The following is a 17,519-nucleotide window of genomic DNA, read 5'->3' on the forward strand; positions in this document are numbered from 1 at the left end:
ATTCTATGTAAAATCATATTTAAAAGTATGTAGGGAAACAAAATGTGGCCTGAAGTCCATAACCCCTATACATGACATATTTCAGACATCTCGAGCAATAAAAAAAATATTTTCACATTTATGGAATCTGTTTCAGAAAATCTATTGATAGTACCAATTTGATCTTTCCTCTTTACTTCTCTTCTTGGTTCTTTAGTTCAATCGTGTAACTCTTAACAGTTAGAATATGCTATCATAATAGTTGACATTTCTTAAAAGTTTTTGTGTACATAAAGGCATGCATGTGGAGACAGATGAATGGTGAAATTAGAGAGGAACAACAATTGTGTAGTTTTCTGGCATCACATTGATCCTGCCTGAAACAGTTTTACACAGAACAAGTTACCACTAGTGATGAGTGACAGAGAATTACAGATTTTATTTTAGTAGTAGTGTACATGATGGACGAGAGACCAGGATGCATACATAATGCGTCCGTTGTCTGTCTGTTATTTTAGAAAACTTAGCAGCCTAAAATGCTAACAAGTGTAACGCTTTATTTTGCTGAGAAATTTGAACTGTAAGGTAGGTAGGTTTGTCTTCCTTATTGTTTGTTTGTTGGTTCGTTCGTTTGTTTGGTTGGTTGGTTTTTCGAGGCAGGGTTTCTCTGTGTAGTTTGGTGCCTGTCCTGGATCTCGCTCTGTAGACCAGGCTGGGCTCAAACTCACAGAGATCTGCCTGGCTCTGCCTCTGCCTCCCGAATGCTGGGGTTAAAGGCGTGCCTGTTTTTTAAGTGTCACCCAGAATGAATGAGTCTCCTGGAAACTAGAGAATTATTTTTCGAGAAGACTCATTCACAAGTTAGAAAGTAAGTGCTGGCTGTTTGCTGAATACTCGTCAGGGTGTGTGATCCAAAGTTCCAGTATTGTTGTTGTTGTTTTGTTGTTATTGTTGGTTTGTTTTTTTGAGACAGGGTTTCTCTGTATAGCTTTGGAGTCTGTCCTCGAACTCTCCCTGTAGACCAGGCTGGCTTCAAACTCCCAGAGATCCGTCGGCATCTGCTTCCTGAGTGCTGGGACTAAAGGCGTGCAGTATCACTGCCCAGCAAGTTCTGGTGTTTTTGTAGGGGCCTCTCTAAAACTTACTTGAACATACAAAGTATTGTTTCAGAAGAAAAATGTCCAAGGGGAGCAAGACATGGACATGCCTACATTTTTTAAGATGTAGCCTTGGAAGTAATTTTACTGTAATTTACCTTTTGAATCTGCCACACAGATCTGCCTGAGTCTACGAAGAGGGCAAGTCCATCTCTCAATGAAAAAAGAGAAAATGCCGTCTTATGAGAGATGAGCAAGCAAAATGGAAAATTGTGCTGCAACCATTTGTAAAAAATAAAATCTGCCACATATGGATGTGAAGATACGATTTTATAGAAGTCTAAATTAGATCAGGGGAAATATTAAGAGAGAGGGAATAATGAATGCAAAATATAATCTAGACATTAAATACTCAAAAATAGAACTCTGGAACACAAAAATGAAGGAGCCAATTTAGGGGAATTTAATGAGATTCAGTACACATATATTGAATTCTTGGGTTTCATATACTTCCCCTCTTCCAGAAAAATAGTTCTAACAACCTTTGTTTTGTTGTTGTTGTTGTTTGTTAGATTTTTTATTCTGTTTTTGAAATTTATTTATTTATTATTTTACACCCCACTTTCCCTTCCCTCCTCTCCTCCCCCCATTTCCCACTCCCCAATCCACTCCTCCTTTGTTTCTGTTTAGGAAAGGGCAGGTCTCCCATGAGTATCAACAAAACATGGCCTATCAAGTTGCAATAAGACTAAGCACCTCCCCATGTATTAAGGCTGGTCACAGTGACCCAGTATGAGGAGTGGGGTCCCAAAAGCTACTAAAAAGAGTTGGAGATAACCCCTGTTCCCAGTTGGGTCACTTGGTCTTCTTGTGGGACAATCTTTGTTTTTAACACTTTGGATTGTTTATCTTCAGGTTCCCATTGCTCATGAAAATAATCATTATTGTAGATAATAATAAGTTCATTGTGAATATTTCCATTAATTTTATAGGTGAATTTTAAGCTTCTATACTAAAAGTCATATTCAAATGCTTAGTAAAAATACAGTTATTTCTCCTCCTCAATAGGAAGTCATCACAGACCACTCCCTCTACAGGCACCACCCTGTGTATAGCAAAATCAGTGATGCATAGGGCCTTTATATAAAAGGGCATAGTATTTGCATTTAGCATGCAAACATCATCTATATAATTAATTAAATATCAGTTACTTATATCTAGTGAAATGTAAATGCTAGCCAAATGGTTGTTGTCTTGTTTTAAACGTGGCAATGTCAAGACAATGTGTGTGTATTCAAGACCAGTGCAATTATGACTGAAATATCTTCCAACTGTGTTTGACTTTATCCACATACCTGGAACCAGCTGACTTGAAGTCAAATGAATTTACTTTTTTACTAAGTTCCTAATTCCTGGAGTTGCTGCTGATGCTGCTATCCTGGATGTTATGCCTTTTGAATCTCTAATCAAGAAGATTACAGTTGACTTGTAATCTCCTTGTGGTTTTGTTATAACTATAATGTATACCTGCATTCCTAAAATTTAATCATAAATGAATGCCCCCTCCCAAAAAAAACCTCTTATACTTAGACACATCACTATTCATTCACAAACAGGCTCAATTTTTTTCTTCATTTTTGAAAGTGATTCAAAATATTAATACCTCTCCTTTATGCTTCCCTTTCTCAGTGAGTCAACGAGTTGGATATTTTGTCTGAAAGAAACCTCTTTTAACATAGAAAACAGGATGATGGTTTTGAAAGTTAAAGGTAACAAAATGACCAGGAAACAGGTCAAAGCTTCAGAAAGGTCGGCAACTGGAAGCAGGGATTAAATCAAGAGGATCAGTGGTGGAAATGTGAGAGTAACTGTTCCCCGACTGTGAACAAAGGTCATATAGTAATTAAAGATCACATTGTAATAAGTGACTCTGAAGTCTAGTTAAAAATTAGTGGGTAAATCAAGACGAGGAGGTCAAAAAAAAAAAAGAAATAAAGCATGGGAATATGGCTACAGCCATCAGCTAGGAAGGGTAGCGGGTACAGGAGCCAGTGACAATGAGTGTTTTCATCCTTAGACAGGTGTTTTCCAAGAGCAGCAGGCAGGCACTGGAAGGAGAGGTTTTTTTTTTTTCCCTCACTGCTAGTGGTCCAGCTTCAAGGGCAGTACTTGGCCATGATAAACAGGGTTACCATTAAATGTTTGTTGAATGTTCTCATTTTATGACTTCCACATGTCAATTGTTGCGTTGCTGCCGACAGAGTCTGGGTGAGAAGTTATTATTATAAAGGATTCTTTTTCTCTGAGAATTTCTGTGAATTGTATTGTTCTCTTCATGATCCTCCAAACACCCATTTCTGTATATACCATGGAACTAGGTTAATTCTTTTTTCCTGAAAATCCAATTGGGGCATTTCTTGTAGATCGCACCCAAATCATTCTTTTTCAGTGGTTTTCAATGAGATTTAGATGACAGTATTCAGGCTTCCTGGTTGGAGTGAGCAAAGTGCCTTTTTTTTCTGCTAAATACACCTCTTTATCACAGGTTACACTGCCATGAAATAAATATATAATGATAAAAGAACCATGGGAAACTAAAAGTATAAAAGGAAAGAAATGGGTATTTCAGCATCGTTCATGATAACTGCTACAGTCTCCTGAAATGACCGTTCAATGGATGGATTGGAAATTTTATATGGTAGAACACTGATCAGCAAGGAGCATGACACTAGCTATAACTCCACACAAAGTACATGATTCTTGCTACCAGCACTGAATGAACAGAGGATTAAAGAAAGAGAGCCCAGGTTTATAAGCGGCACAAAGGTGAGAGCCAATGTGTGGTCAGACACCTAAGGATAAAATTTCAGAAGTGATAGATATAGTTTTGTGACAGGGCTACTGGCTATGTGGATGTCAACCCCAGCACTGTTTAGTGAGTGATAGATAAGCATTTGATTAATGTAAAATTCAATGTCTATATGGTTTACAAATGAGTTAAAATAGAATTTGGAGTATGTTCACCATGCAGAAATGATAAACAATGAGATATATTCTTTTAGATTGACTGAAATAGCAGTTACAGGGGTATTTAAATACTTGCTTTTATACCATTAATATGGTATTGCATGCTGTGCATCACTTTAAAATATATTTATTTCAAATTAAGAATAAATAAATAAAGCTATACTAATAATATTGATTTCAGCTCTGAATTTATGAGAGGTGCCCTTTTTATCTTTAAAATGTTAACATAGATGTGAATGGAAAAATTTTTAATTATGTTTTCATTATTTTATAAGGAATATATGCAATGCAGGCAAAGCCCACAGGGGAAAAAAAAAGTTTTCCCTGTCATTCCCTGAGAAATCACCGCAGTTACTGAGAAGAGGCCAAAGGAAAAAGAAAGACAGAAGCTAAAAGGAATCCTCTGTCTAATTTCTAGGCTTTTCAAGACATGTTGCTCTATGTACACTGATCTACTCTGGAAAGTACAAGAAATGCGTACACATGCTTTTCTATCTGCATTGGGTCATTTTAGAGGATTCACAGTGTGCTTAGCTCCGACTAGAAATGAGAAAATACTATGGCCAAGCCCAGAACAATGAAGGTCACGGTAGTTAGACAGCAACATAATAATAATGCTTGGCTAATTACATTTTCTTAGCTTTGAGACAGACTGAAAAAGTTGTTTTGAACTAAGTGACACGTGTTAAGGATGCTCACTACACTGCTTGTTACGTGTCGTCAGGATTTTGTTTTTAAATCGCGCTGAGCTGAGTTATCTGGTGTTTGTAACACAGCCCCCAGTGTTCTGAAATTTCTGTACATAGCCAGCCACTGTTATCCCTCACAGTAAGAGACGAACTGCTGAGCATTTGAAACGATAACTTGCACATAACCTACATCTCCTTATGTGGTTACATCAGTTGTGCATGGTCTCAGTAAAATATTACAAAGGGCAGAAGCTGTTAAAGACTTCACAGAAGACACAGAGCTATCAGAAACTCCATGATTATCAACCAAAGCCACTGCTTCACCCTGGGTTTTCACAATAGGCAGTGTAGTGGCCTCTATCTAGTCTGCGTGAGTGATGTGAAACCAAAAACAAGCTGTATTTCTTCAAACTCTTCTTTGGACCAATAACATACTGTGACAGGTCCAGATTTTCTAATGATAAATTCAGAGATGTATGTAACCTTTGCTCTCACCTGCCAGCATAGAAAAAGTCTTTAGGAAGCGCTAGCTAAAAGCACCAAAAAGAAAAGAGATACTTTATCTTGAAAACCAAGTAGGAAAATGCTAATCAACAATCACCACCATTTTCTAATTCTTTTACCCTTGAGTTCTAGTGCATTTTAATTTCTAACGAGGTGCCACCTGATGCCTGATTTAAACGTCTCTTCTTGTTTTTATTATGCATTCCTTATAGAAATTACGTTTCACGGGATCAGGGAAACACTGGGCCTACTCTAGACAGACATGCAGAGTTGAACAGGTTACAGTGGGAGACCGTCATCAAAGATAACCCACCCTCAGTTGTAGCTTCTGTAAAACTGTAGCTGACAATCCTACAAAGAGCAGTCCTCCAGTTTACCCAACAGAGCTGCTGCCACCTGTGCCTCTCTTCAAATTATGCCATCACCTCTCAACTCATCAGCTCAAGGGCACAGAAAGTAAGCCATCACCTTTCACTGACTTTTCTCAAGGGAAAAATGTGTCATTCCCTTTAGCTTGTAAATCTCTTGGCCTGTATGTCTTTAGAGCTACCATTTTTGTTTTCTCCTTCCTATAGAAGTTTCAATAGCAGATCAAGGCAAGAAGTAATTTGTGCCCCAGGAAAACATTTTATTCTACCTCAAATAATTGTCTAATCTTTGAATTGGATGTCTGCATTTGTCAAAATAACTTTTATTTTTGATGATTTTGATGATATAACACTCCCAACATTCCAAGCCTTTGGAACGACCTAAACACAATCTTTCGTATCAAAGTGGAATAAGTTAAGCTTGCAGTTTTCATGGCTGAGTAGTTTGATCCAAGTTTCCTGAAAGCTATTAACAACTATACTTAACTGCATCTTACGTTCTTCTTAACAGCTACACTGTACTTTAGCATTCCTTTAAAACAATGTTTCTCAATCTGAGAGTCATGACCCCTTTGAGCCTGAATGATCCTTTCACAGGGGTCACCTACAACTGTCAGAAAACACAATATTTACATTATGAATCTTAGCAGATCAAAATTACAGTTATGAAGTAGCAATGAAAATATTTTTATGGTTTGGGGGCATCACAACATGAAGAATTGTTTTAAAGGGTCGGAGCATTAGGAAGGTTGAAAACCACTGCTTTCAAAGGATTTTTGTGGAGTCAAATTTATGGTGAAGTTTATGACTCAGTATTTATTATCCTGAAACCTTGACAGACTATATTATGACAGAGGCTCATACTTCAGCTGTCAATGAAAATGTGTCTCCTTTAGCTGTATCTAAAACTCATGACCAAGATATTAATCCAATGAGAAATATCAACTCATAATTAAATGAATTATCCTAGAATGTCAAGGATTAGAAGAAGGCATTAAATCTCCTTAGGTTTATTTTATTTATATTCATATTCTTCCATTTAAGAACATCAAGTTTTAACTAAATTTCTTCTTTTTTGTGGCAGTCACTGATCCTCATCTATGCACTTGGGTTTTATCTTGCTTTTTGGATTTTTCTGACCAAGTCTGAAAACAATCAAGTTATATATTGATTCATTTCCTAATTGTTTCAAGTGTATGAATGTATACATTTGTTGTATAATTTTTAACTTGAATGATGAAAAATTGTGGAATCTACCCCATACTCTTTAGTTTATGATCTTACCTATATTTCTTTGGGATACTTAAACGTCTTACACTTTCTTAGAAGTCATTCATATACATCCTTTGTAATGTAACATTTTCTCTCCAGGTTGAAAATAGAAACTATCAAAAGTAATTACAACAAAGTACACGAGTAAGTATCTGGGTGAATGAAGGTCTTTCCAATGTCACAAGTGTTGTTCCTGTCTAGCCACAAGAAAGTGGCAGAGTGATAAGATGAAATACTACCTGTCAAAGCACTGGGGCATGGAGAATCTCACTCAAGAGCAAAAGACTCTATATGGTGATGATTTTGATAATAGACCACCCAGAACCTACAAGGCATTAACCATCTGGAAGGACTGGAGAGAAACCAAGTAGGTAAATATGGATTACTTTACTAAATCTTAGCAAAATAGCCCAGAATTGACTAACACAATATACTTGATTCAATACTTAGTCAAATTTCTGGAAAGCATTAGAACTATTGTGTCAAGTATAATCCACAGTCACAACAAAGATTGATTTAGTCTACCAATTTCTTCTATTCTCTGCTCACATTTCCTGAGCCCTGGTCTCTGATCCCTAGCTCTTCAATCTATGATAATTGTCTTTCCTAACTCTCCTGGTAATCACATTGCCATTTTCAATACAGAATCCAATGTCTTTAGTGAATATCTGGACAAGAGGACTGCCTTGAAGCAGCAGTTCTCATAATATTACAGCAACCACCATCATTTTTTGTTGGTTTGTTTTCAGTGGCTCATTTTTCTCTCTTAAAGGAACTAATTTAGGGGCTATCTGTCTGATGGTATAGGTTCTTTTCATTATCTCTTCATGAATTGGGTATGGTAGGAGCTCCATACATATCCAGTAAGTGTGAGGTACTTCATGTGCATATCTTTAATGGCAATGTGGGTATGGAAAATGGCGGAAGACTCAGACAGAGAGAATTGAGGAAATGAAGATCATAAAATACAACTAGTGAAAATAAGCAACGAATCTGAGAAGCCCAGAATGGCAATAATAAGAGAATATAAATATATTATTCTTTTAGCCAGATTAACTCTGGACCTTATGCATTTCAGCACTCCATGCCATGGCAGCTGATTCTCATCTATCTCCTGCCTCTTTTCCATCCATGTCTGTTTGGATCAAAGCTGCTCTTGATTTATTCACCCTTTGGTCAGCCAACCATTCACCTTTTTAACAATGTTATATGCAATGCAAATTATCAATGTCAAGAATAGACCATCCTTTACTTATCCCACAATTGTCACAAAACTATGATATGTGCACCCTGATCTTAAAACAGTTACATTATTCAACAAAATCACATCATTAGTTATTCCAAATTTGGATCATAGGTTTTCAAAGCTGTCCAGTCTCATTTTTAACATTATTTTTGCTTTGATTTCAATTTGCTGTGCATTAGCAAAGACCTTTTATTAATCACATTTCTATCCCTGTCACCAAGCCTTTGCCTGACATTCAGCCAGAAAAAAAAAGGTATTATAATTTTGCATGCAAATGAGTCTGCGACATGAAATACTGCTTTATAATTTTGGACCCACATTAATAAATGCTGTGCAGTCTAAAGTTTTGTTGTATCTTAGATGAAGGCACTTTGTGTTTCTACAAATTCACAAGATTGGCAGTTCACCAACTGCGCTCACTTACAGATGATGTAATGTACTCTTGTTGCCCCAGACAATTGTGTTTGTTAAGTAAGAATCCTGGTCCAAAGTATTAACCATAATGATGAATGCCAATGTGCTACTTTGTATGTGACTTTTCCCTCCACATTATATCATATGTCTAACCTCAAACAAAATGTTCTCCTAACGACAAGGAGGTTTTATTTTAAAGGCAGCAATAACTTCTTCTGGGAAGCCTTGGAAAAATACGTTGTCCATAAATTTACCTAAACCCTTGACATTAGTAAAATGAAGTTTCAAATATGAAGCTCTTGCCCCTTCCTTGGATTGTCTCCACATTATATTAATAAATGTCAGCCAGGGGAGAAGGCCTTCGTTGAAGAAGCACCAAAGACAGAACTTCTCAAGGGAGGTTCTAGCCTCATGCTGTCTGAATAAAAGCAGATTTCTCCTGCAAAGAGCCTGTTGCTGGATGCAAACTGTCATTGTTCTCATGCATGAAAAGATTGTGTCTTCATGAGAGCCTGCAACAGATAATAAGTCAGTATTTAACAGCCACAGTATTTAGTCTCTACATACATAAATGTGACACTTAAAGTACATTGTGAGATGGGCTGTGCAGTTTATGAGAAAACAGTTCATTTCCATACCAAAGAGTCTCTCAAATCTAAGTTCTGTGTCTTTGGCAGCTTGACCTCAGGCACAGAGATGAGATGCTTCATGTTTACAGAGAACAGCTCAGATCCTGGGGACAGGACATCATTCATCATGCACTTGCCAAGGAACTTGTCTTAGTTTCCTTTGAAGATGGAAATTACTGTCTTTCTGGACCAGCCACGTCACCTATCTTACCCCTGACTTGAGGCGATGCAACTAAGCCCTTCCTCTCAGAAACTGAGTGTCAATCATAGCAACCAAAGCAGGTCATAACCAGGGAGAGCACAATCAACTTACCTTTGATGGATCCTCCTGGAATTTAAAGTCAGGGACCAAATGTGAAACTTCAGATTGTTTGTGAGTAGTCAGCATATAGTAACCAGATAAAGGCTTTTCTCTAAAGTGCCCTTTTAAAATGTGTTGCATTAGATAATACACATTTTTTGTTTGTTTGTTCCTCTCTCTCAAAAAAGAAAATAATAATTCTTTAATACTGTCTTTGAACTCTAAAGCAAACCTATGAACAACACTAAAACTACTGAAAAATGATAACTATCCATGCATCCTCCTTTCAGATTGATATGTCTAACCCATGGGGCAACATATGCCAGTGGTTCTCCACCTATCCACAGGGGGTGGAAGAGGTGTATATCAAATATACAGCACATCAGATATTTACATTACAATTCATAACAGTAGCGAAATTATAGTTATGAAGTAGCAAAAAAATAATTTTATGGTTGGCAGTGACCACGACCTGAGGAACTGTGTCAGAGGGTTACAGCATTAGGAAGGCTGAGAACCACTGACAGACTATTTTAAACTTGCTTATCTGCTGTGTTATGTTTCCATAACATTAAATATTGTTAACTGATTAAGCATCAATGCAAACAACATTGAACACTTTGAGCCTCTAAGGATTTCTGAGCCCTTATTACAGCAGCTGAATAGCCACATTGTAAAAGGTGCATAATTTTGATGCTCTTTATTTTTGGTCACAAATCAAATGGTGACCAAAAATAAACAGGGGGAAATTAAGAAGTGGTTAAGCTGACAGGATATTTTCCATAGAAGCTACAAGCTTACCAAGTGAGGGGTGTTGCTATTAACAGTAAAAGTAGATATGGGAAATCCTTCTTAGTGGGGCCCAGCTCAAGCTGATGCTATAAAAACCGCATGTTCTACTTGCTTTTACCAGAGAGTCTACAATTTGCACAATGGGTGTTTTGTTCAATTAAAATAGCTTAAACCAAATTTTCCAACTAGTTAGAATGGGTTCATATTGACTGAAAAAAAAATAAAAATGAAAGAATATGACTACTTTTAGTTATGGTGGAGATGAAAGTTTATTGTAGATAAAAGGGAGAGCATAGCCAGAGGCAGAGACATCTGGGAGAGTCCAGAGTGGACATGACCCTGAGCCACGTGAGAAGAGAGGGGAAGGGAGCGGGGAAAGTCAAAACCAAGAGGCCAGGAAGGTGAAGAATAGACAAAAGGCCAGGTAAGCCAAATGTTTAGATTATATAGGGAAGGGCAGCTTAGTCTCTGGGCTGGAGAGGTTTATTTACGATATGTATGGAGGGATGCAGGGAGAACTTGGTGGCCAGGTCTGCTTTGGTATGTCAATGGACACCTCAGTTAGCCATTTGTCCTAGGTTTGAGATCTACCATAAATGGTTATTGTCTTTTGTTTTGTTTTAGTGATTTAAAAGATCGCCATTCAAGAGCTTCCTACTTAAGATTTTTTTGCGGGAGGAGGGTGTGATTTGGTTTGGGTTTGGGTTTTAAAAGGTCCACTCTACAGCACTTTTTAGGAAGATTTTTCTTATATCATACTGTGGCTAAGATTTTTCCACAAAACACATCAAAAGACAACTTTTGCTAATTAATGTCTGTAATTATTGTCACATGATTTTGATGAATGAGATGATGCTAACCTCCAGATACCCATGTAATAATGAAGATAATTAAATTATGATTTCCTCTTCTGCTGTTAGAAACAGCAGAATAAAGTGTATTTTAAGACCCTGTGTCCAATACATTAATATTTGCTTTCCAATAACAACAACAGAATAATCAATTAAAAAGAACAATTTTGGCTTTAAATTTGGTGGCCAGTGGATTTACTGGCCTCTTGATCTCAGGGATGTTGGGTAATAGCCTCAGGTCCTGAGGAATTGAATCCAACTGTACTGTGCAATAGCGCTTAGCCACAAGAAGAAGGGCAGGGTTGCGAGGAAATGCCAGGATGCAGAGCAAGCAGAATGGGCATTACAAAGAAAGGTAGCTGAGTCATGTAAATAAAGCTAGATTTTAAAAATATCTGTTAATTTAAGTTGTAAGAGCTATTTAGGAACAAGCCTAAGCTCTTGGCCAGGCTTTCATAATTAAAAAGAAAAAGAAAACAACAGCTTTAACTTAACCAGTCTGCTTCACCTGCAGAAACAATATACCTTGGTATCACATACAACCTACCTTACTCCCAGTCAAACCACCAAAAATAGCTGTAACTTCCTGGGAGCTAGCTAAGTATAAAGAGATGTCCCCAGCCCTTCTAATGTTCAAACTTCATCCCTTCATCAAGGTTTGGGCCCTTCCTTCACTGTTCCAACAAAGCAGTCTCAATCTGTTGAATCAAATTTATCTGCATCTCTGCCTCCGTACTCTTTTTTTTTTGTTGTTGTTTTTGTTTTTTGTGTTTTTTCGAGACAGGGTTTCTCTGTGTACCTTTGCGCCTTTCCTGAAGCTCACTTGGTAGCCCAGGCTGGCCTCGAACTCACAGAGATCCGCCTGGCTCTGCCTCCCGAGTGCTGGGATTAAAGGCGTGCGCCACCACCGCCCGGCATGCCTCCGTACTCTTAAAAGAGAAAGTAGACTTTTATTAAAAATTACATTGCTGAACATATTAACTATTCTCACAAATTCTTTATTTTGGAAATAATTAAATATTCACAGAATTATGAGATAAATTCCCTTCCATGGATCATTCAGCATGTATTCTGTTTTAACACACTCACATCTTGAGTAGTTTCCCTTACAGAATAATTGTTTAAAACTACAAATACCATATCACGTCATCCACGTATAATTTATATTGTATCTCTAAATAATAATAGCTTAAAATCTTATCCCCGATGTGGTCATCTCATTTGGCACAGAAGGGCAGGTCCCTGGATTCATCTAACAGCTAGAGTTTGTCAAATAGCCAAAAATTCCATCAGAATTTTTTTTTAAGATTGCATGATTCATAGTCCAATAATGCCACCCATGGTGATAGATTGCTCCTTGTTTTAATGTATTCCTCACCTTAATATCCCTTTGTATTTGCTTGTACTATAGTGGTTCATATTAGCCTCAATTACGAATCATCCCCATTTTTCTACTTCCCCCATATGTGAGACTGTTTTATTATTTTTCTTTTTTCTCTTTCTTCCTGTTCTTTTCCTTTCTTCTTTCCTTTCTCTTGTCTTTTTTTAAATCCTCCCTTTTAAGAGTCAATTCTAGCTTTCATCTTATCAGTCAATTGATGAGGTTTGGTCAACCATTTGCTTTTTCATGTCTTTTAGGCATTTATCTTTCTGTCTTTCTGTTGCCTTTAAGCACAGGATGAGAGGGGAAAATATCTAATTTCTTTTTTTTTTTCTTTTTTTTTTTTTTTTTTGGTTTTTCGAGACAGGGTTTCTCTGTGTAGCTTTGCGCCTTTCCTGGAACTCACTTGGTAGCCCAGGCTGGCCTCGAACTCACAAAGATCCACCTGCCTCTGCCTCCCAAGTGCTGGGATTAAAGGCGTGCGCCACCACCGCCCGGCCTAATTTCTAATTATACAACTTGAGCAGAAATCTTTAACTTTTCCACTGTCCCTCTGAAAGCACTTCAGTTTCAGTGATCATTTTAAATTGTAGTTGAAAATTTGTGTGGACCACAGCTAACTTTGGTACTTGCCTGGGAATCTCTGGGTTTCTGCCAATTGAGGAGAGTTTTATTTAAAGCCTCTGACTTTAGCACTGGTTGATTCTGCTCCAGTCTGGGTCTAATCACACCTACTTAGTGATGGCATGTACCTAGTGTAGGCACCCAATGGCCACCATGTATCAAACTAACTCTGAGTCTGACACAATGAGAGGGCTGATTCAACTTCACTGTCTTCAGACCTGAATCCAAGCCAAAGACTGCTCAAGCCAAACACATGTCTTACCCCCCTCACCCTTAACTTCATACTTTATAAATAGCAATAAAAACAATGTTTCATTTGGATGCATTTAACAAGTCTGATGTCTTCAGTATTCAGTTTTGTTACTTAAGTACTGAGTGATGTTGATAATGATATCATTACCATTGTAACTATTTCTTTATCATAGCTAGAACAAAGGGTATAGTTTCCCTGAAATTCTTTGGGGTTCAACTTTTGAGTTCTGTCTCATCTAGTGCTCTGTACCTGGAACACTGTTCTATATAGAGCATGATTTCCTTTCTTCCACTGGATGATCTTATCCAACTTGTAACATCAATAGAAAAAAATACATGTGAAAGATTCAGTAGGGTTGGTAAACTTGGCATGCAGGACAGGTGGATAAGCCATGGTATCAACCTGTGAACTTCCTTAATTAACAATATCCAAGGAAGAGACTTAGAGTTATTGTGACATTAGGCTTCCAAGGAATCACTCTAGGTCTTATTTGGTGTAGATCAACAAAATTCTTGCTTTTCATATTCAGTGAGTAGAAAAGGAGACGGATAAATGGTATGGGATTACTAAGGCAGTGCTTATATTTCAGTAATTTGTCTAAAAGTGGTTGTTTGGGAAATATGGTAGATGAAAGAAAAGACAACTCAAGGCTGAGAGAACAACTGAAATCAAGACCTTATCATTTATCTTTTTAATGAAAGATAAATAAATAAATAAATAAATAAATAAATAAATAAATAATGTTGTAGCTAAGAAACAAAGAGTGGGAATCACATGTTAAAATGAAAAGTATAAAATCCTTTGGAAAACCAAGGTAAACGACTATGGTATGAACCTCAAGAGAGATAAATCCAACTGAGTTGACAATCTAAGTTTCTTCTGAGAAATAAACATGATTTCAGAAAAGGAATGCGAACATCACTGATGATCAAATGGTACAGACCCTCTCAACTATTAAGACCAGGCCATGGGAATTAATTGCTATCTAGCAACTATACGTTGTACTCAAAAATTCAAACTCGCTCAGTTGCTTTCACATGGGTCCCACTACAGAGGTTTCACAATGTCTTTAAAATCTCTACAGGCACAAATGATAGTTCTGTTTCAAAAGAACTACCCTCTCATGAAAAGTGATATGGATCAAATGGAAATCTGTATAGAGCATGCTCTATAATGAAGGAACATGATTGGCCAGCCGATGTCTGGAATCAGCAACAGCACAGGCTCCGAGCAGAGGCTGATGGGAATGCTCAGAGGTTTCTTAATACTTTGTGCAGGAAGAAGCAAGACATTTTTATACACAGATCTCTTCAAGACCAACATAAGGGCAACGTGACAGAGAATATCCAAGGAATAGAAAAAAATACTATTTATATTCAGTTAGCAAATTCTAAACTAAAACTGGCAGACAGTAAATCTGATACCCTCTACCAGAAAGGAGAAAACACAAGCAGGCGTCAAGGGGCTGACACCAAATCTTGGCTACAATGTGCCAATGCACAAGTCATGGAATATCTGAATAATAGTTTCCTTTTTGTGAAACAGAGATTGAAATGCTATCTAGTTGAACGGCATGAGGTCTCAAAAAGGAAATATGCATATAATCCTAAACAAAGAAACCTTTCAATGGAAACATCTCTGAAATGATTGTTATTACTTTGGGTTGCCAGACTATCTCTATAGGTGATTAAAAAAAAGGCATTTTTTTCTCACAGATAATTGCCTAAATCTGCAGAGGAAATTACTTTTGACACAGATTTCCACCCACCAAAAAGACAAAATTCACAGATTTCTATTTTACAGGCTGATTAAAAAGAAAATGGCATTTAACTTGGCAATTGTCAAGAGTATCACCTGCCTTGTTTTCTTACAGCTGTCAGAGAGAAATTTTGGCCTGCCTCCCAAAGTTTTACCTCAAGTAAGCCAGGTTGTATTACTTTTAAAGGATTCTTTTATTAGTAAGAAGTGTGTGTGTGTGTATGTGTGTGTGTGTTTGTCTAAATTGTTTTGCTATCATGATTATATAATAAAAATTATCATTTTTACTTGTACATGTATAGGTTTATTATAAGACTTGAAATAGAAAATACTTATTTTAATATGAATATAGAATTCACTGTTTGTAGAGAAAAAAGAAATGAGTTCACGAAATAAGTGGAATTCTAAGAATTAAATGCTTTATTTTTAAAGTTGGATTGATCTGACTTAGAAATTTCTAACTTTGTCTTTGAGCACCTATCAAAGTAAAATGGATAGGCATCTTCAGAGTGCTTTTATCTAAAATGCACACAGGCAAGCTGTATACTCTAGGTGGAAAGGGAAGACGGTTAAGAATTCAACTTTTAAATACTGTAAAGCAAAAGTGCTCTGGATCATATTTCAAAATTGAAACCTCAGGCATAATATTTTGATTTTAATTGTCTCCATCCTCACATGCCTTATAATTTTTGCTTGATAAGAAATCAGCCACCATGTTCAGGACTGTAGCTATTTATAGAGGTGTGAGTGATAAGTGAGAAAGCAGTGGGGCTTCCAGCACAGCAGAGAATTTCCACATGCAAAATTCCTGAGAAACCTTGTCTTACTCCCCCAACATACATAGCTGGCAACCTCTCATTTCATTTCCCAGATCCAGTGTAGACTCACAGAGCAAGATGACTACTAAAAACAACAGCTGAAACAGAAGCATGGAGAGTGCCTGTAGCTGTCAATTTACACAATGTCCCCAAGCAACAGTACCTTCAGCGGTGATCTCAGTCATGGTGGATGCAGAAGTCAATCAGGTTGAAAAGTTGCAGTCAAGTGGTACTTTGCAGAATACGGTAGGATTAGAGAACTCTGGTAGAGGGCTAGCGGAGGGCTCTCGCTCTTCCTGGCTGTTTTCAGCTGCTTTTTGTGGTCCTGTTGAACTTTGCCTCTTCTCTGCAGAGTTCTCCCCCTGGAAACAACCTAAGCCCTTTCCAAGCAGTACTTGTGGCTCAGCTAGAAGTATCAGCTTCAAACAAAAATAGCCTCATCTCCCTAGGACTCTCTTCAGCACTTTTTTTTTTTTTTTTTTTTGGCACTCTGGAGGAACACACACACACACACACACACACACACACACACACACACACACACACACTGGCTTTCCAGCCCTAAAGAGACAGGCAAAAAATAAATAAATAAACAAATAAATAAAAGGGGAAGAAGACGCCTAAGTATCTAGAGAATACTGTCTAAGCCCCTGCACCATCTCTGAGATAATTACAGGGGTCTGTGTCAGAAAACATGAACTAAAGAGTGGAAAGCAACATTATCCGAGACAGCTCAGATTTATTCTTAGTGTCCCTAATCCCCAGAACATTCCCCTCTCCCTTATTTGGTTAGGGGAGGGTCATGTAATGTCTACCACAGGCAGAGGGGAGGGTAGACTTAAGTAATTCTCTGAGTTGGTTTCTGATTGTTCCAAATCCTCTTAGCAAGTGCACTTATATAGGGCTGCACTTAAAACTGAAATTATTAAATCGTGACCACTCTTCTAAGCTAGTCATGTTGTAGGAAATTAACATTTTCTAGATATTAGTCAATAAGGAGTATGCAATGTGACATTTAAACAGAACATTGAGAAGCATGACATCTCCGGGTTTTATTCTAACGCCTTGCTGAAAACAAAATATTTTAATTTATCTTATAAGCGAAAGAATGAAAAGGTGACATAAAGTTTAGAAATCCACTGTTAACATTTTAGAAAAAGATTTCAGCATTTCCTTATCTGAACAGGAAAGAAAAAAAAATAAAACCTGCATCCTAGCAGCAGCTAACAATTAGCTAAATTGCCTGATTAGCATTTCACCTTCCCACTCCTAGACAGGTGTTAATGAGCAGGGAAATATTCAATAGTCGTGGTTGGAAGAGGAAGGAGAACCAAAGGGCATTGATAATCATAAACTTTAACCAGTCTGAGAATAATCAAGGGCCAACTTCCCTTATCTTTTATTTTCTTCTCATATTCAACCTAATAAATGCTTGCAGTTTCATCCCTTAGCCTTAGCTCACTGCCTTTGGCAGTCAGAACCTCTTGATTTTTGTATGGTACTTCATAGTCCACAA

General features: G+C 37.3%; 1 protein-coding gene across 21 annotated transcripts in view; it reads right to left on the reverse strand.

Annotated features, from left to right (window-relative positions):
• The window catches only part of Trdn (triadin), a 373,213-nt gene extending 356,490 nt beyond the window's left edge, over positions 1–16,723 (reverse strand). For 12 of the 21 annotated variants that reach the window (XM_076552525.1, XM_076552513.1, XM_076552518.1 and 9 more), the window contains exon 1: positions 16,167–16,722. In XM_076552525.1, coding sequence (XP_076408640.1) covers positions 16,167–16,188 — 22 coding nt within the window. In that variant the 5' untranslated portion in view covers positions 16,189–16,722. Of the gene's footprint in view, positions 1–16,166 lie in introns of all 21 variants that reach the window. The other 9 variants (XM_076552528.1, XM_076552527.1, XM_076552526.1 and 6 more) reach the window with 3 other exon arrangements.
• Positions 16,724–17,519: the final 796 nt, after the last annotated feature.

Source organism: Peromyscus maniculatus, chromosome 16 (genome assembly GCF_049852395.1).
Source record: "Peromyscus maniculatus bairdii isolate BWxNUB_F1_BW_parent chromosome 16, HU_Pman_BW_mat_3.1, whole genome shotgun sequence".
In the NCBI taxonomy this organism is placed as follows: domain Eukaryota; kingdom Metazoa; phylum Chordata; class Mammalia; order Rodentia; family Cricetidae; genus Peromyscus; species Peromyscus maniculatus.